Source organism: Mya arenaria, chromosome 1 (genome assembly GCF_026914265.1).
Source record: "Mya arenaria isolate MELC-2E11 chromosome 1, ASM2691426v1".
NCBI classification, from domain to species: domain Eukaryota; kingdom Metazoa; phylum Mollusca; class Bivalvia; order Myida; family Myidae; genus Mya; species Mya arenaria.
The window spans coordinates 43,786,715-43,806,597 of record NC_069122.1 but is presented as its reverse complement, the minus strand read 5'-3'; the positions used below and the strand labels follow the sequence as shown (position 1 = coordinate 43,806,597).

The 19,883-nt window shown below is 35.6% G+C and overlaps 2 protein-coding genes across 3 annotated transcripts; both read right to left on the bottom strand.

The window, feature by feature from the left end:
- Positions 1-7: 7 nt before the first annotated feature.
- On the bottom strand, positions 8-7,959 carry LOC128234034 (acyl-CoA-binding protein homolog). The gene is made up of 5 exons (XM_052948021.1): positions 7,826-7,959; positions 3,558-3,672; positions 3,266-3,328; positions 1,303-1,371; positions 8-651 (listed from the first exon to the last, which is right to left on the bottom strand). The coding sequence occupies exons 1-5, from the start codon at positions 7,832-7,834 to the stop codon at positions 644-646; spliced, it is 264 nt and encodes an 87-aa protein (XP_052803981.1). The 5' UTR covers positions 7,835-7,959; the 3' UTR covers positions 8-643.
- A 129-nt stretch (positions 7,960-8,088) lies between these two features.
- On the bottom strand, positions 8,089-16,689 carry LOC128233913 (uncharacterized). 2 transcript variants are annotated; one of them, XM_052947832.1, is made up of 7 exons: positions 16,196-16,689; positions 14,511-14,807; positions 14,043-14,083; positions 13,869-13,955; positions 13,617-13,667; positions 8,989-9,192; positions 8,089-8,608 (listed from the first exon to the last, which is right to left on the bottom strand). In XM_052947832.1, the coding sequence occupies exons 1-7, from the start codon at positions 16,300-16,302 to the stop codon at positions 8,421-8,423; spliced, it is 975 nt and encodes a 324-aa protein (XP_052803792.1). In that variant the 5' UTR covers positions 16,303-16,689; the 3' UTR covers positions 8,089-8,420. The 2 variants fall into 2 exon arrangements, with proteins under 2 accessions (XP_052803792.1, XP_052803863.1); XM_052947903.1 differs by having other exon boundaries at positions 13,869-13,943.
- Between the last annotated feature and the right edge of the window lie 3,194 nt (positions 16,690-19,883).

The window sequence follows — 19,883 nt, the reverse complement described above, 5'->3', positions numbered from 1 at the left end:
CAGCCAGTACAGGTTTAAGATATTTATTTTTTTGATTGTATAAACAAGTAGAATATTGAGCACACAAGAAACAAGAAGAAAACTGTATTATTTCTCTGCAATTCTAAGAACACAGACATACAATTTGAACACAACCTTTAAGTACAATGTACTGTTCAAGAATAAGAAAATGTCCATGTTGCCCCATAAGTCAGGTCAGTGTGAAACAAATGGGAAATCTTTAGAATTAAAGAAAAATTGAGGCATTTTAAATATAAAATTTATTCTTGTATTGATGGCAGTCTTGTTTACAGAAGATCAAACTTGTATAACAATTTAACCGCAAAAATATGAATTCATTTAATAAATAGACTTGTTCATGTCTTGGCCAGCTATACATGATGGATATTGCATTATACAATCGAATTATAAGTATGCAATAAATGCAATAAATAAATACAAAACAGAATCAACATAATTGTAAAATATAACCTATAAAATTACTCCTTATGTAAAATCACATGGTTAAACATGTATACATAAATTGATAATAGATAAAGGCAAGAGTTATATATGGAATACGGAATTACATTGAAGCACATTGATTTCCCTGTAAGAGCTAACATGACTAAAAAATGGAATTTCTTTTCTGGTCCACTCGATCCTATTCCACTGAAAATAAAACAGATCGTGTCAGAGAATAAACTTTGATATCAGCATTACTCTGATAAAGACAGCTCAACATTAGCGTACAGTCATATTGAATCACATGTATATTATATGTTGATCATGCAAGCATCATGACACTTGTTTTCTGCTACAAAAATGTATGAGTATATCTTGTGCTAAAACATATTTATTTAAATGTTGATGTATCTCATTTTTTCTATTATGTCAACAAAATCACTTACTTTTATAATATTCATTCCCTTATGTTCTATAAATATTTTTGTTTGTATAATAAATGCTCAAGTTAGAAAGCAAAGTTAATCTGGTTGAAATTTGACAAATAAAGAGCCAAAACTCTAAGTCAATGGTGTGATCAGGCTAATTATCAATATTATGCAAATAAACATTGTGACCAAGAATTGAATGGATTGGACAACAAATAAAAAGTTAAGAGAGCAGAAATGAAAGTGTTATGGCATGGGCAACGCCAACAGACACCATCATCCCTATATGTATGCCTTGCTTATACACAAGTGACTAAAAATGATAGTACTAAATAATACATTGTCTTAAATAATTACGGTCTGCATGATATAACAATTTTCTTATAACACCAACACATTCATTTTAAGGAGATACTTGTTTAATACTTACAACCATACTGCTCTCCCAGCCTTTTTGCTAAATCAACGTAGGCCTTTTCAGCATCTTCCTTAGATAGCCCTATAAACAAACCAGACTGATAATGATATAAACAAGGAAACTGCAAGTGCATGCAAACAAGTGTCTAGTGTTGTTTTGTTTTCAGAATGATGAACACGATAAGAAGGGCCTTAAAGCTGTACTCTCATAAATTGATAGCTATGACCTTTTAAAGTTTTTTGTCTCAGGGCCATTCCAGTAAAACATATAACCCACGGGGGGGGGGGGGGGCATTTATTAAAATGGTATATAGGACAGTGCCCTTTGTCCCTAATTTGGACCCATCTAGGGTAAATTTGCTTCTGTAGGGGGGTGGCATAATTTAAAAGTGCCTTCCCCCCCCAAGGGTTATATGTTTAAATGGAATAGCCCTCAGAATTAGCCCATTTTGGAATCAGTGCCTTCAATACAGTCAAATAAGATAACTCACAATAGAACAGATCTCAATTGTTTGGTAAACTGCTGAAAAAATTATTTTTCTTAAAGCATAGGTAACGCTTTCAGCCATAAAACATCAATTTTTAAATGTAAAAAATGAAATTTGCAATCTGCTCTTTATCAGCAGTCTTATATCACTTGTCCCCAGATATTTTCCCAAAAATAGCTCATTCCAAGGCAAAGACAATAAAAAGTTGTCAAAACGAGCATCTGTGAGAGAGTAGACTTAATAGATAGATTTTAGTGAATAGTGAGTTATATGAACTAGCTTCACACTAATACCATCAGCCATATTGTTTTGTTGTTTCATTACTTGCTATAGTGAACATCATCACAGCAACTGTATGCATAAACATTGTAATCATGGAATGTATATATGCATACTGATATTCAGGGTTCGACATGAGAGTGCAGTCCGAGACGTCAAAATTAAGGCCTTGACTCAAATATGATTTATGTTGGCAGCTTGTTAAGATATCACAGGAGATAGTTACGATAAATATCATTTTATAATTAATATCATTGTAAGTTTTCACTTTGATATTTAAATCTCTGAGCATGCTGTACTCCTTGATGGTGGTGTTAGTAGTTTATACTCCGGGTCCTGGCATGAGCACATTGAAGGGTCCCAGAGTGACAGTTAAACCACCGCACACCTATCCTGGGCAAAACCAGTACTAGGCGCTTTCACCTCTGCAAGGAACTGACAACTTATGTACATGTACATGCCAGGGGCAGTGGTACAGTGTGAATGGTTGTAGAAAGGATTTCATAACCAATCACAACAGAAGTGACATGGTCCGCCCGGGAATCGAACCCGGGTTGTCAAATTCAGAGTCCAACGCTCTACCGATTGAGCTAACCGTGGGACTGTACTCCTTGATTTTGACTCAGACCCCTTATATTTGTAAACAGGTGTGGTGACGACGTATGCAAACACAGTCAGGTGAAGCTGGTGAAAAAACTACATTTTGTTTTGTTTAAAAATATTATTTGGATTGTCATCAAAATCAGTAATGTGTTCGGTTTTGCGAAGGTTTGGTGACTCTTACGTAGGTAATCATAGAAATTTTTACATGTTTTCAAACAGGTTCTTTAATTTAATTGAACACACTGCAATAAGATTATTTTGTAATCCTATCACTAGGTTACACTTTGCTTTTGTTGTTCTTGTTGTTTCCAACTGGATACCTAAACAGAATTCATCTTCACAGATGATGCCACATATAATAATAATATATATAATCTGAAAAACTGTATCAGAATAACCCAATTTTGATATTTTAGTTTTTGCAGAATACGAATGCCAACTGTATAACGTCCACTTGAAGATGAACACATATTTGAAGCAATAAAATGAGTTTGGACCTGTATATTACTAAAGTGGACAAGTATTTGAAGCAATGAAATAAATTTGGACTGGTATATTAATTAATACACCAAACTATTTGAATTTTAGCATTAAACAAAGTATTACCTTTCTTAGCACTCCAAGCATCCCACTTAGCCTTGCCCTTGAAATCCAACATACCAGGACGTTCTGGAAACAATTAAACCACTGGCTAGTTATTAATAATTCACTATAATACCAATTCAAAAATTGGGATAAAATAAGGAATAAGGATTTTTTTTAATTATTACTTATACATTTCTTTTTCATTTTTCAAGAGAAATAAATAATATTTTTTGTAAAAAAAATTCATTTAATAAAGCATGGGACTTCATAAATTGATGTCATTCTTTTCACACCATATCAAAGATTGAATCACCTGTATTAACATCTCCCACAGATGCCTGTTTAAACAGTGCATACAGATCTAGCAGCTCGGCATCTGTAGGCTTTGCCTTCAGCTTCTTCACATCAGCAGCGGCCTTTTCAAATTCCTATAAAATATATGATCAAGTCCATAAAAATGTTCATTTATAAATAACTACCCTCAAATGTTGACGCAAGTAGTATAGTCCTCCTTTTTCCTTGAAAAGTCGAGCTCAAAATTATGTGCTATTGTTCACATGCATGACATCACTGGTTATGTTTCCAATTTCAACAGTGGCACTTCATCAGATGCGGAGTTCCGTCATGGAATCATACAGTCAATTATATCGAATGATTTCCGTTGTGTAGTCAAAGTGTGGGTCCAGTCAAAGTCACTCCTGTCTGAGCTAGGCTTGAACCCACTGCTACAGGAACACTAGAACATACCTGCTATATTTCCGGAGACCATTCCAGGGGATTTGTTTTTCGAGGGGATTTGTTTTCGAAAGGCTGAAAATTCAGGGGGATTTTGGTAGTATTCAGGGAGATTTTTTAGGAGGTCTTAGTTGGCGAAATTTCAAAGTATTTTTAGAACCAAGTAGGAATAATGTATTCACATATATATAATATTATTGTATTGTAAAAGTTTCATTTTGGCATTTATCAAACCTTTTTTAAAATATTCATTTTAATTTATACAGTCATTTCTCCCTGGTGGAGTAAGCAGTTGTTTGTTTACATTCAGTTTCACTCACATACTGTGGTTTGACTTTGTCATTATTGCCTGTTATAAAAAAAAATTGGGGGGGGGGGGGATTTTAATTCCCACCGGGAGACCGGGGAAATGATTAAAATTCTGGGGGATTTTCCCCCGCCGGCATGTATGCTAGAAAGGTGCTAAAAAAAATTAATTAGGGTAAGGGCTAAGTACACATATTGGGAAGTGCTTGCTCATTGTTTGGCATGCCTTATTTATTTTAATTGAAACATGACAGTTAAATGATGCATGGTTATACTATCTATCTATCTCTGTTTAATATCAACTCATCTTCTGAGTGTTACTGACATGAATGGTGCACGCCGGCTTGTTAGTGAAAAAAAAACACTGATGAAGCAAGTCAACATCAGAAAAGTGAGAACTGGGGTATAAAAGAAAACACAATTTAAGTAACATAAATAAGTGATTGGTGAACTGGTAAAAGATAAAAAACATTGCTCGCTTATCTAATGCTTAATGGTTACCCCAGCCATCTTGAATGTGTCAGGGGTGGGGATAGTGAAAATATGATTTGGCAAACTGTTCCAAAGTATAACTGAGTGAGAATAGAATAAAAACTTGTGATAGTCAGTTTTTAATTGAATTTGTCTGAAACATAGTGGGTGCATTAGTCTGGTTTACCTCATTGGTGTTTGAATATAACATGGCAGCGTTATTATAACATGATGATGGTATATGTTGTAAAACATTACAAGTCATGAATCTAGTCTACGTTGTTCAAGTGAGTGCCAACCAAGACTTTCCTGCATGTTTGTAACACTGGAGAGAGGAAAGAAGTCATGTTTCACCCAACGAATAACCAGACGTTGAAACTTTTCAATTTTATTGCCTTTAATTGGTGTTTGATTTTGTGTATGGGTGCCAAATTGTCAGGGCTTGAATTTACCACTCGCACACTCGCAAAATGCAAGCCAAAGTTGGAAAATGCGAGTTGAATTTAAAGACACTCGCAAAAATTTGCAAGTTCAAAAGTTGCAATCCTTGAAATAGACATGAACATAATCAGTGATCACAATCGATATAAAACTAATTTAAGAAATGCCTACTTTCATTTTTCGATAAACACAGAGAAACTGATGACGTTGATTAACGTTATGCGCACAGGCAGGGAATGGGCCTAACCTAGGGTCCCTGGGTGCGGGGGCAGGGCTGGGATTTTACCCGGGGTTGTTTCTAGCAAAATTTGTTTCGAGACACAGTCTGTATAATGATGGCTAGCAAAGAAACGATAAGTTCTTTTACGCCTGTTGATTTTAAATTCACCAATGATGGCAATGATTAGTTCCAAAAAAAGAAGCCAAAATGAAATAATCTGTTTGTTAAAACTGTTTCAATGTGGAAGAGGAAGTTGAACATTTAATTGACCCTCAGCACAGATGACGGAAGGAACGTTTTGAAAATATTTTGCACAGACTAATTCTCGTCTGATCAGACTTCCTCAGAATGTATTGTCAGTGTAACATATATAATGATATCGTTTAAAGAACAATTACATGATTACCGGTATTCATTAAAACAATTACACTATTCCTTAAACCATTGTTTTTCATACAATATACCTTTTCCTAGCAAACACAAAAGTTTGCCCTCAAAACATTCAAGCGAGTGTCTGATTTTGTGAGTTGAAAATTTAATCACTCTCAAAAATTGCGAGTATCAAAGAAAGTTAAATTCAAGCCCTGATTGTGCTTGCATATTCTCACTGTGGACAGACAAGGGTTTTGTAAGCTAAAGTCCTGACACTTTCTGTTTTTATTTTTATATTTCTTTTAATGAAGTTGAGAGTATTATTTCCATTGGTGGTAATTCTTGAAATATGAGTGTTCCAGCTGAGATCTGCTGTTATATCAACACCAAGATATTTAGCACTTGAGACTGGCTCTAGGATCTGGCCATGGAATATATATATGGGTTTCTGGTGATATGCTTATTCCTTGTTATGTGCAGATCTTGACACTTGGAGGGATTAAACTCCATATCCCAATTACTTTCCCATAATTCCAGTTGTTTGAGGTCATTTTGAAGGATAGCACAGTCAGAGGGAGAATTGATGGTAAAATAGACAGCAGTATCATTGGCAAAAAGTTGAACTTGTCATTTCATACTAGAAGGGAGGTTATTAATATAAATTAGGAAAAACAAGGGACCCCGTACAAAGCCCTGAGGTACACCAGATGTTACGGGTACTTCTTCAGAATGATCACCATCCAAACTACTGTCTGACTTCCATGAAGGAGAAATGCCTCAGACCACTTGAGAACCTGTGGACAAACACCATAATCCTGTAGTTTGAAGAGAAGTTTAAGATGATTTACCTTGTCAAAAGCTTTGCTGAGGTCCAAGAGAATTAAGTCTGTTTGATTGCCTGAGGAAGTGATTCTTACAAGATTGTCGGTCAGCTCAATAAGTTGAGTTTCACATGAGCGCTTTTCTCGAAAACCATGTTGTAGGTCATAGAGAATATTGTGTTCGGTCAAACGTGCAGAGAGATTTGAGGCAATAATGTGTTCTAATGATTTGCATAAAATACATGCAATGCACCAGTCAATTGTATAAACCACAGCCCCCCCCCCCCAGGTCCGGGGAATAGCGGGGACTTTTGGTCCAGCCAACCCCGGGTAAAATCCCAGCCCTGCCCCCGCCAAATGCCCCCGCACCCAGGGACCCTAGGTTAGGCCCATTCCCCGCTATATTTTGCGCAAAGACAAAACCACCGCATTCACCTGGCACTGCAGGGCCAACCAAAAGGTAAAAACACAGCCCTTTTTCCTTGCTATCCCGGTATAGCCCCGGACCGGGGGGGGGGGGCGTGGTAACAACTGACCAGTGCATAAATGAGATAGGTCGATAGTTTGCTGGGTTGCTGGAATCACCCTTTTTAATCAGTGGACATACAAAACTCTTCGTCCAGGCAACAGGGATAGAGTTTGTGGTTAGTAAACATCTCAGAGGGTCACAGACATAACGGACCATGGACATTACGGACCAGATTTAGGGACATTATGGACCGTATTTAGGGACATTCTGGACCATCTTCAGAAACTTACGGTCCATGATTTATAATGTAATTAACTTTTTTTTTTATTTATTCACTCATTGGTCTTTAATTTGTTAATAAATACTTGAATATGAGTGCTCAGTATGATGACACATGACAATTATCTTCAATACTACTGTGAAAAATCCCGTGATATTCGAATAAATCAATATAAATTCTTGTGAAATATGGTTTTTGTGGTCATGAAGCACTAGAAACAGTTTAATCTTTCGTGTAAATTGGTGAATTGACTATAGAATATATAGAATATATAGAAAATTTAATTAGTCAGTTGTATCTGACCTCGAAATACAAAGTTGGCAATAAACTTTGTATCGTCATTAGTTTTCGTGACCAAATTACTGATGGCGACATCGTAACGAGCGTTGTAAAAATATCCAACAAGTACAATTTAAAACAATGTTCAGGATTAAATATATTATATTTATTTATAAAAGATCCTTACTGCAGACATTGTAGACTTCTAAAACCTGGATTCGTTAAATTTTTAACACAACACACACCCACCAACTTCGGAATGCAAGAACGATGAAGGGAGGTAAATTATGTACATGTGTTCTCAAAATGCGGAACGGCTACACAAACTCGATGCATCGGTTACTCCCCTTTCTAGATCATCATCGTAAAAATCAAATAAAACCTCCACTACTTATCTATTTTGTTAATTAAATAATGAATAGATATTTTGTATATACTATAGCATATTATATTACGCTGTGTACAGATGAATAGAGGAGTCTACAAAACAACATCAATTTACATCTTACTAAGAAAGCAAATAAATAAGCGTGTTTTTTCCAAAAACATTTGTTAAGGATATCTTATAGCTATCTGAATATACAGACCCGGTGACGTACAATTTTGAAAGACTCGTGAACAAACAAACCTAGGTACGCAAAATAAACTGAACATTTTATATAAACTTGTTCCAAATATAGAATTCTATCAAATACAATCGAATTAACGGTTGCAAAAACAACAAAACGAAAAGTAAGCTATCCAGATCTACTGTCATTCGTGACTTATTTTCGAGCTCACGCTCAACTTATCTCGGTTTGAGGGTCGTCACACAACGTGTACAATGCGTAAAATAGAAAACACGCTAGGATAATCCAGTCGACTGCAGTCAAAAACAATGCAAAATTGATGAAATGATAGTTCCAGTTGTATTCTAGCAGAGGGCAATATTCTTTGATTTCTGTGTAGTTTCCGAAGCACCAAGCGCTGCCTAATAAAACAATGAAATGTGTAAATAAATGAGTAAATACAATTACGTGGGAGAATATACATTATTTCGTTATTTTATAATTGCGTTACTGCATCTACGACATGCATTAATCAATGCAATGGAATATACACTTGTCAGATTTAAAATGAAGCATTGACAATTATAATTACATTAAATCTTGCGGTGCTTAAGTAAATCTATAAAGCTCAATAATTACATGCAAAGAAAAAGTTTATGGGCCCATAAATGCAGCTTGCATGCATTGACTTTTAATGAACACAATATCATTCATGTGTAATACACTTCTCTTATTGAATAATCCTCATATTGATTTTACCATTTGTTTGATCATTTGACATGGTCAGGTGTAAATAACTTACCAACTATAAGCCAGATGAACGAAAACAACGCATTCAAAATGCTGTAAATTTCAAAACATGGATTCTTGATTGCGTTTGTAATCTCCCCTTTGTAACCAAGAACCAGAATTGCAATCCAAAACAGAAACCCGAGAATGCTTTTCACAAACAAGTAGACGGCAACGTCCTGTTCTTTATCACAGCTGGAGGCTAGTTTCACCGAACCTGTAGGAGTTGAATGTACCATTTTAACACCAAATATATATATGTGCTATTCTATATTCTTTCCCACCAATTACGTTTATATTTTTTCTATACGATTAGTGACGATAAGTTACAGTGTCGGGAAACAATTTTGTTACGTGACACACAAATGGTAACGTACATGTACACACAGGACGTAGGACAAAATAGTACAAATCAGGTAAGTTATTTGCATATTTCAACGTTATTAACTCGCTCCTAAATTCGAGACCTAGCCTACCGACTGCTTCAATTCAAAAGCTTTCCGAAAATGTGCGATTATGTCTTCCGGAACTTTTTAATTTTTTGAGAACATTCAAACAATATTTTCTAAACATGGCATGCCAACATACACACTTTTAACAAATTTGTTATTCAAACGTCCCAATTTAAAAAAACAAACAAATATTCGTTGTAAGTGTTTTGGAAAATATAAGAATCACCGGGGCTGAGCAAACAAAGTCACGTGACCACAAATGCAAACGCCAGTAGTATTTTGGCTCGATTGATCGTCAATCAAGGTAAGTTTCTTATCGATATTTTTGTTATACGCGAGAGTTCGTTCAAATGACATAGCGCAAAAAAAGAATGCATTGTTTTGTCTTTCGATCGGTGTATTGGTCACCATTCATGTCTGAATAGTTTTCGAGAACACTTCGATACAAATTGTGTCCATGAATGCAAACGCACGTAGGTAGTGTTAAAATGTCAAATATTAAGATAAATTGCCACATTTTTTCAATTGTTTTGACTTTCAGTTGTTCAATAATGGTTTTTATTTGTTTTATGAATATTCTGTGCGATGCAATTTGCACAAACAAATTCATTTTCTGAAGAATTTAAATTTGGCAAAAGCACGTTGGCATTTTCATAAGGCAAACGCACGTAGTCTACCAAAAATGACATACGCACGTAGGCATCTTATATAATAATAAAAATGAGTTATCGTATATGTCGAAAGCTTTTAAAACTTTTTATATCCATAACTATTGCTGTAAGATTTTTGAATTTATATTTAATTATTATTATGATCATAATGCTTACGGTCATACGCATAAGGGAAAGTGAAACGCTTTATGTCATTTTACTTAGCTAGATAAGCCATCTTTTAAAATATTAATAAGCGTTTGTTTGCGCGAGACGTATTTTTATGAAAATGCTTTTACAGATGATATTCTTTTAACAAACTACAATTTGTGTAATATATTTTGCGAAGTAAATCAAGTGGCGCTTAATTAATGAATGACAGTGTCTGTTTCAGTGATGTCATTTGTTTGCCACGTTTGTGGGAATGCGTTGAAAACGACATGGGGGCTGAAATTGCATGAGCGCCGCAATGACGGTGTAAAAGCATTTACACGCTGTTAAAAACAGTTATACACAACGGAGAGCTTGACGCGCCATATGTAAGTGTATTCTAGTATTAAAAAATGCTTATATTATTCTTGTTTTATTCTATATTATTCTATAATTAAGCAATTATCTACCAGTCACAAGCTCAGGCGTTTTTATTAAAAGTTACCAAAATATTGCAATTAAAGTATTTTAATTGCATACCTTTAAAGGCATACGTGTATTTATACAGGTGCACCACACATGGTTCCAATAAGCAGTTTCTGTGCCCGAAATGCATGCAGGAGGTCACCACACATACGTACCTGAACAGGCATTGGCGAGGAGAAGATGGCACGACATGTTATACGTGCGACATGTGTGGGATTTCAATGGAGGAGAAATAGACCTGAAGGCTCATATGGACGGCCATACTGGCGAGAAATCATACCAGTGCGCTGAATGTGGGAAATGTTATCGGCATAGAAGTAGATTGTGCAAGCAAAAGTTATTAAACACACCAAATAAAACATCAAATTTTAGATAATAAGTATCTTTCATGGCCGAGAGTGCAAGGTTCATCCCAGCCCGAACATAGAGTGTATTGCGGAAGCGGGGTTTACCGTGTTTCCGCAAAACACCCTGCGAGAGGGGTGGGATTAACCTATCTTACACGAGCGGTGATGATCCTGGAAAAACCTGGAAATCTTTTGTGCGTAGAGAATATAATGTGCGTATAGATTTGTAATAATTCGTGGTTGTTATGGATATGCGTGCAGTGATTCGGATTATGTTTATGTTATGATTAAATATTTATAGTTCTTAAAAGAGGACAGCGTTAATTCTTGAATGGAGCGCGAAAACTTTTCTATTGCTCCATTTGAAGCGAGAAATAATCAATTTTGATTTTTAAAATTGCCACGAGACAATGTTTCCATGATGCTACAGACGACAGTCGTCTACAAGGGAGGTAATTGTGTGATGACGATTAAAAAAATAAATTCCATACTGGTACTTGTTTTATCTTGGCCCTTGCCAAATTTTTAGGTCAACTTATCTGATGTGGAAGAAGGTAGAATCTCAGGCAGATCATAACAAAAGTATTGTTTATTAATTAATCGTTATGTTATTTGATTACTTATCTTTGATTTTATCTGATTATCTGTGATCGCTTTTATTGTCAATCAATTTATTCAATGTATAAAACTAATCTAAGATATACAGTTATAGAATAAATTAAGAATATTTCCATCATAATGTCTTTATTTCTGTAAAACGGCACTTATACATACAGTTTAAAGAGTATTTTCAGTGATATAAACATTGTTCCGGGTAGAGCATACATTGTCATTGTATCATCGCAATTCATTTTATGGTTATCATTATCACAATATCTGTCATTAACAATTATCATGACAGTATTATCATCACAACATGAAGAATGGTTAAATAAAAGGTTCATTAAAGATGTTTAAATTATGTTCAAATTAAATGTTTATCCCCATGCGATCTGTTACAAGCATCTTAGAATCGTTACGTCTGGCCCGCTCCCAGCACACACTCTTCTGTAATGCATTTCTGTTTATCAAAACAGTCCCGTACTGTACTGTACTCCGACTCTTTGTATCAAACGTGTGGTTCCTGAAATGTGACATTACAACAGCTGTTCTAAATGTTCGAAATAAACATTTAACAAGCATTGTTAAGTTAGATAAGTCTGTATACCACCAGTATGGCCGGATGAGAGTTTGTTCGAGAACTCATATTTCCCGCAACACTCCCGCATAATATCGTGTCAATATTTGTTACGTATCATAAATTTATATAACTTTCATTATGATGGATATTTAATATTAAAGCGGATAAATATCTTCAATTAAATGCTAACGAAATATTCGTTTGCTCCTTATTATAAGATGCCTACGTGCGTTTGCCATTTTAGGTAGACTACGTACGTTTGCCAAATTTGAAATACTTCAGAAAATGCATTTTTGTACATATTGCATCGCACAAAGTATTCATAAAGCAATTAAAAACAATTATTGAACAACAGAAAAACAAACATTTGAATTAAATGTGGCAATTTATCAAAATATGTGACATTTTAACACTACCTACGTGCGTTTGCATTTATGGACACAATTTGTATCGAAGTGTTCTCGGAAACTATGCAGACATGAAAGGTGACCAATACACCGATCGAAAGACAAAACAATGCATTCTTTTTTGCGCTATGTCATTTGAACGAACTCTCGCGTATAACAAAAATATCGATAAGAAACTTACCTTGATTGACGATCAATCGAGCCAAAATACTACTGGCGTTTGCATTTGTGGTCACGTGACTTTTTTTGCTCATCCCCGGTGAGAATATGAACGATCAATTCATCAAAATGTAATGACAGACAATTATCATTCGATGTATTTTTGCATTATCTGATATTAAGAATCAAAATAGAAGAGCAAATAGCATTAAATAATGATAAGTATGAAACCCACAGAAAAAAATGGGAAGTACTCGATATTCTAAATAACTAATATATATATATATATATATATATATATATATATATATATATATATATATATATATATATATATATATATATATATATAAGAGACACATTTAGCCTAAACAATGCATATCTTATTATTTTTTACTCATGAATATGAATAAAGTATTCGTTTGAACAAAACAGGGACATCACTCTGAGTGTGTGTGTGTGTGTATGCGCGTGTGTGTGCGCGCGTGTGTGTGAGTGTGTGTTTGCGTGCGTGCGTGTGTGTGTGTGCGTTCGTACGTGCGTGCGTGTGTGTGAGATAGAAATTATTTTTCAATACAACACAGAGATGTTTTAACATATATATATATGTTTTGATATATTATGTAAATATGATTTATGTTGAAAATAAATGAGAAAAAAAAAGAATATGAACGATTCGTACCATTCTCAGAAATAAACGTTGAATTAAAGAATAGTTTGAATATTTAAAGACAACGATGATTAGCTAACGTAGAATACTCCCTGAACATAATGAGTGATGTAGGATTTACATGCAACGCATATACATACTTGCAATGAATCTGGAAAACGTTACGACAAGAAACACTACGCTGGTAATCACTGCAAAAGAAATAAACCACTTAATTAAGGCAGTCGAATTGTATCAGCCTTGCATACTTTTTTGCACAGAAGCTGTATTTAAATTGTAAACAAGACTACCGCAAGCGGCACATAATTTTGGTTGATTGTCGAGATGTGCCAAATTTGTTAAAGAGGGAAAAGATTTTGGTGAAATGCAGAATCACCCGAAGGAATACTTACCACGAGTTGTATTCTCTTGGTAGTGATCACGAAAGAACTTCTCAAGAAGTCGTCGAATTGAAAAACGTATTCGTTCTGAAATTAAAACTACGAGGAGTCAGAACAGGAGTATACAAATAATTAAAAAGAAGAAGGAATAATACAGTTACTTTTCATATTTATTGTCATACATACCAATGTTATTTTTGACACACTGAATTGAGCACCCCCCTTCGCTGAAAAGAAATCATAGTAATGTATTCATCCATGTTCATATCCGAAGTACGGCCAATGCGTGCCAACGCTCTCCTGGCTGAATCCCAATCGAATAAACAGTCCCCAAGGTGAGCTATTGTGATCGCTTAATGTCCGTCAACAAGTCAATAGGGAATATTTTCTCGCCAACTTTATCAAACTGAGTAAATATGTATGTCACTCTGAACTCTAGGTTATGCTTAATCATGTATGAGTCCATTGTAAAAAGTCGATACCTTGGTCAAAATGTGCAAAAAGTCTCGTTAACACTAAAGATACTTGAATATGGGTCATGTCGGGTCAGAAGATAGGTCACTAGGTCATTTTAAAATGCAGCACTACAGAGACCACGTTTCTACTAAATTTCTTCATAAAAATAATTATCGTTATGCAATCTAGGTCAGTTACCTTGGAACGTATTCCGGGCGGTTGGATTGCAAATTACCAGGCATTTCTGGGGTAGGAGATATATCCTGATAGAATTGCCTTTCTGCTGCAATGTGTTGAAGCACAACATCTTGGTCAATAGTAATTATCCGCGAACTGATAGGTCGTGTTGTCGGCACCGTCGAAACACGTACAGAAGGGTTGCTCTGTGGAACATTCGGTGGTTGGTCAGCATCTAGAAGTCTTTGAATAGCGACGTTTGGAGGAAATCCGCCGCTTGGAACATCATGCATAGCGCGGCATTCTGGGCATGTCACTCTGTTAGTACAAAACAGTAAAAATCGTAACAGAAAGGATAAGTAATGAACTCATCGGCCATTTTTATCGAAAACAACCTCGGGTGTATTTGGACGGTTTACATACTCAAAAAGTGGTACGTTTAAGTCCGCTGCAAGGAGATCGCGTAGTTATTTTATTTAGCAGTTAAACTTTAAGACTTAACTCTTGGGAATCTTAATTTTGTTTGCAATAATTTACTTCACTGGCAATCAATTTAAACTTCGATAAATAAATGCAACTCTAAAACACTATATTTAATTAATGATATAATTTAAAAAAAATACGAACTACTTCAACAGATGTACCAGCATACATCCGAGGTTGATTTCAATACAGAAGAAGTTCCGAATGGTCGTTGTGCTTTAGACAGCTAGGGTTCTCGTAAACTATTAAACTATTGGGCTTGTCCCTGTAGCTGTCATTGAAATCGAAGCGTCCAAATAATGATCACATTTAAAAACAAAATTGCAGCCATATACCAGTGAGATACATAAAAGGCTTACGTAATAATCAACAAAACTAATAATACAATAAAAAATACTGGGACAATCCCAGTAGTCGAAAATTATATTTTATACATACTTGAACATGTATATCATCTATATAATACATTGCCATAAAAATAAAATGAGATTTGACAAAATTCAAAAATACCCTATATATACTGTGATATAAAACAACTGAAGAATGTTCGCCCGTCGAAAATGTTAACAAAGACCATTTCTCGTTGAAAATTATAACTTCTTCGTAACCTACAAACAAAATACCTTGTCTAGTTGAATTTTATTACTTTAATGAGCCTTTGTCATCAAGCCACTGTGAAGAGGACATCCTAAATTAATTTGGCAATTAATAGTGCAGTTTGTGAAAATATTTTCTTGAAATATTCAGTAATAATTTCAGCATTGCAGACTCATCCATTTCTAAACGATTCAGAACAAACGCTTTTATAACAAAGCTATATCGATATAAAACTCAAACTGAATTACCACATACAACAAGAAATATAAATAAAAACACACGAAATTGCATCACACATTATATATACATTTATATATATGTGTATGTGCGTGCGTGCGTATGTGAGGTGCGTATGTGTGTGTGTGTATGCGTGTGTGTGTGTGTGTGTGTGTGTGTGTGTGTGTGTGTGTGTGTGTGTGTGTGTGTGTGTGTGTGTGTGCGTGCGTGCGGCGTGGGTGTGTGCATGCGTGTATGTGTGCGTGCGTTGTGGGCGTGTTCGTGTGGGCGTGTGCGTGTGTGTGATACAATTTAGAATATTTTGATTTATATTTTCCACGAAATATACGGACTGATCTCGAATGTGTAACACCCAACATACTATACTAAACTATGCCTTGCTTCATTACCTTCTGTCACCTTGAATGAGCTGGTTCAAACATTCGTAGCAAAGCGTGTGTTGACATGGTAACGCCCTTGGTCTTGTAAATCTGTCCAAACATATTGGACACTCCATACTTGTTTCGTATTTCTTTGTTGATCTTGCTGCTGTTGCTGTTGATGTTGTTGTTGTAGTAGTAGTTGTTGTTGTTGTTAACAAAACAACAAAATGTTATTTAAGATCTCAACAGCACATAGCTTTTGTCACCAAAACACATTTATTAATTATCCGTCACATTAATGTGGCAAATTGATTTAAAGAAATTATTCAATTTTATAAAAAGAAAATCCTCGCATATTTAGCATTCGTAATGAGTATATTTTTTGTTATCTCTTTGGAATATTATGTTATCATTTTCAACTTTAAACAAGTGCAGCATGTTTGTTAAGCCTTCATATCACCAAGCTATTCAGTCTTAGTGGGAAAAACACTTTCGAAAAGTTTTCGAACAATTAATATATATATGAACCATTGTCACATTCGACATTACCGAATACCTGGTAATGATTGAGTGTACTTTTACAGCCGTCAAAGTCATTAAAATTTAATATAGTATTATAAATTTGTTATAGCAAACATTATCAACATTGTATATAGATGTCCAAACAATAGAAATCACGTTTGTCTCATCGATTTTAAGATTATGGCATTTTAATTATTCGTAAGATAAAGCAGGAAGTTATGTTCATGCGGTTGCCTAACGATATTATGAGGCGGAATTCCCCTCTAATAGTTGTCCACGCGAGTCCCAATCGTAACAACTCGGACATCTCCGGCAAGCTTCGAGAAAGACAATAGCCATTCAGAAATCCTCGGCCATTTTCCATCGAAAACAACTTCAAATGTATATCGATGGAAGTAGATCGCGTACGTGGAACTTTCAATTTAGCAGTTAAATTTAATGACTGTACTCTTGGGAATCTTAATTATAAATGCAATTATACACTTTACTAGCAATCGGTTTAAACTTAGATATAATAAATACAAGTTAAAACACTACAATTAATTAATACCGTTTTATTTCTACGAAATACTTCTACTCATGTACCGTCATAAATTCGAGGTTGTTTCCGACGAAAAATGGCCGAGGAGGTTTGAATGAGACAATGGTCGATTCTGTTGGATACTGGCCGAGGTGTTCCGATTATGTGAGTCCTTCACGAGGGCCGGTCTAAATATATAAAAATCGAATGGGAAACATACGGCACCCGTCCTACTTCCGTCTCTGACATACGAGGTACGTTCGCAGGCTTATCCTGCGGTACCCTTGGGGCGTGTACACGAGCGCCTGGAGTTGAGAAAACAGCAAAGGCAACGCGCGGTCCCGACAAACACGTTACAGCTGAGAGCGAAAGCCGCAGACCCCTGCGATACACCTGATTACCGGAAATCTTAGGAATCTGCCTTTGATAGGAAAAAGAACGGAGCCCGGCGTAGTTCTGACTTCCATAACTTTAATGTTGATATTTTCTTTTTTTTTTTGTTATATATATATAACGTGTTCGCTGAAGTTCTTTAGCTAATCCCGGCGGATCTGTGACTGTAGCATAGTTAGTAATGAGTTGTGCCATATATGAAATCATTCCGCTTTTGAAATGTTCGTTTTTTATGCATGCTTAATTTAGTTTTAAAACTTGCTTGCGAATTACATTTATGATTCATAATCAATATCAATATGTAATTCCAATTCGATGGTTACAAATTTAGCCTGCACTTAACATTACAAAGCAAGGCGATTTAGTGATTTTTTATTTGATAGCGGCGTTGATGGCTCGGGTGACGTGGTGTTAGTATTTCGGGATAAAAAATTAGGTGAAACAGTTTTTTTTTCTGCGTTTGTTCATATCTTATAGAACTATGAATATTATTTAGCCCATAAAACAGTTGGTTTCATTTTTCAGTCATTGCACAAAATGTCTCAGTTACATTAATTGCTCTTGTGTTTTTTTTCTAAACTCGAGGACAAAAGAAACGTTCCATGAATATATTGTAATATAACAAATATGTCAAAAAACAATCGTTGAAATCGAAAACATATCCCTATAACTTGTCCCTTAACATACAGGCGTTTTTTTTTTTTGCATTTTGTAACCGCTTCATTGGATTTTAGGCCAACTCGATGCTGGTGTTTCACAGTATATTTTCCCAACTCGGTTAAATTTGAGTAAATCGATTAGTGTGCGTCTTGTGAGACTATTTAGTATTTAGGAATACCAGGACGGTAAATGACCGACCTCGCTCAGGTGCACCTAGGGTAAACATACGTCAACGTCATTTGCGCGAACGCTTTTTTGACGGCACAAGCATCCGCTGTCGGGATCGTTAGAACTCATGGTAGACCGATACACCGAACGACTGTGTCTACACGTCCCAAAGACTATCAAATTCGCTGCCACCGCTCTTATTGTGGACCCATTCTTTCCGAACGTCAACGAAGAGCAAGGCGTCACTTGGCTCTGAATCATCTTCGAAGGCGTGATTGGAACAATTTTGTGTTCAGTGATGATCGAATTACGCTTTAACTTGTTTCACACTGATGACCGAGCGCGATCATATCGTCGACGTTGGGAACGATTCAACAGGAACGCCATTCTGGAAACTGATCGATACGGTAGGGGGAGTGTAATGGTGTGGGGTGCCATAAACCATAGTTTTCGGTCAGAACTCATCATACTTGAGGGAAATATGACCGCCATACGATATATTGACAAAGTATTGTGGCCTGTTGTTATTCCAATGATGCGACGTCAACGTCAACGACACACCTTTCAGCACGACATATTTAACATGTTTGGTGTGAATAAGGTTTTATCACATGCTTTCCCTTGTTTTTCGTGTAATAAACCCATTACGAATATTTTTTATCTTACACATGTGTAAGATAACCTATCAGACATTTCTATTGGCTAGCCTAATCACACGCAACCTAGATATCCCTCCGCATTGTTTGTAAACAAAATGGTTTAACTGCCAACAAATACTTACCTCAATAATGAAGCTGTAAGACTTCCGGGAGACAAATGGCTAACGAATCATAGTGCTAGAAAGCATCTTGTACAAAAACTTTCTGATAACAATGTTCCGCCAACCAGACAATGAAGATCATTAGTCACAGAAATATCCAGTCAGTCAACAAAACAAATACAGCCACATTAGTGACAAACACCACAAAAACATTTCAAACATTTCCATCTTGACCAACACAAGCAATATGCAATCAATGCCATTTGCTTGCCAGTTTAATCAGCTGTCGATTACCGAAAACACAAATACGAATTCCGCAGCACAGACATCTCCTTACACATCATATGGCGGCTAGAACATCATGTTCTCTGGAAACATTCTTGGTGGAACTTTTCCAACATCAACATCCATGCAGTACAGGGAAAGGCTTCGCCGTAATCATCTGCATGTTGTGAAACTCCATGTACACTAAGAAAACGCTGCAAAATCATCGTAGAAAGCGACAGCGAATAACTTTTAAATCCGTGCACACAGTAAAACTTGACAGACCGATGTAGGTCACATAAACCGCGTAAATGCATGTACTATGAGTGTGACGTCATCAAATTGTGTACTTATTGGGGTTTTTTGGTTAAAATCGTTCGTTATTCATGCTGTTGGATATTTTACTACATATTTTTATAGTTGTGACT

Excerpts from the sequence above, each read along its gene's own strand:
- LOC128234034 (XM_052948021.1), bottom strand. Across the intron at positions 3,329-3,557 it reads TGTGGGAGATGTTAATACAG|AACGTCCTGGTATGTTGGAT; the intron begins GTGATTCAATCT and ends AATTGTTTCCAG. Across the intron at positions 1,372-3,265 it reads TGCTTGGAGTGCTAAGAAAG|GGCTATCTAAGGAAGATGCT; the intron begins GTAATACTTTGT and ends GTTTGTTTATAG.
- LOC128233913 (XM_052947832.1), bottom strand. The coding sequence starts at position 16,302 with ATGGAGTGTCCAATATGTTTGGACAGATTTACAAGACCAAGGGCGTTA. Across the intron at positions 14,084-14,510 it reads CGCCCGGAATACGTTCCAAG|CGAAGGGGGGTGCTCAATTC; the intron begins GTAACTGACCTA and ends ATTTCTTTTCAG. Across the intron at positions 13,956-14,042 it reads GTGTGTCAAAAATAACATTG|TTTTAATTTCAGAACGAATA; the intron begins GTATGTATGACA and ends GACTCCTCGTAG.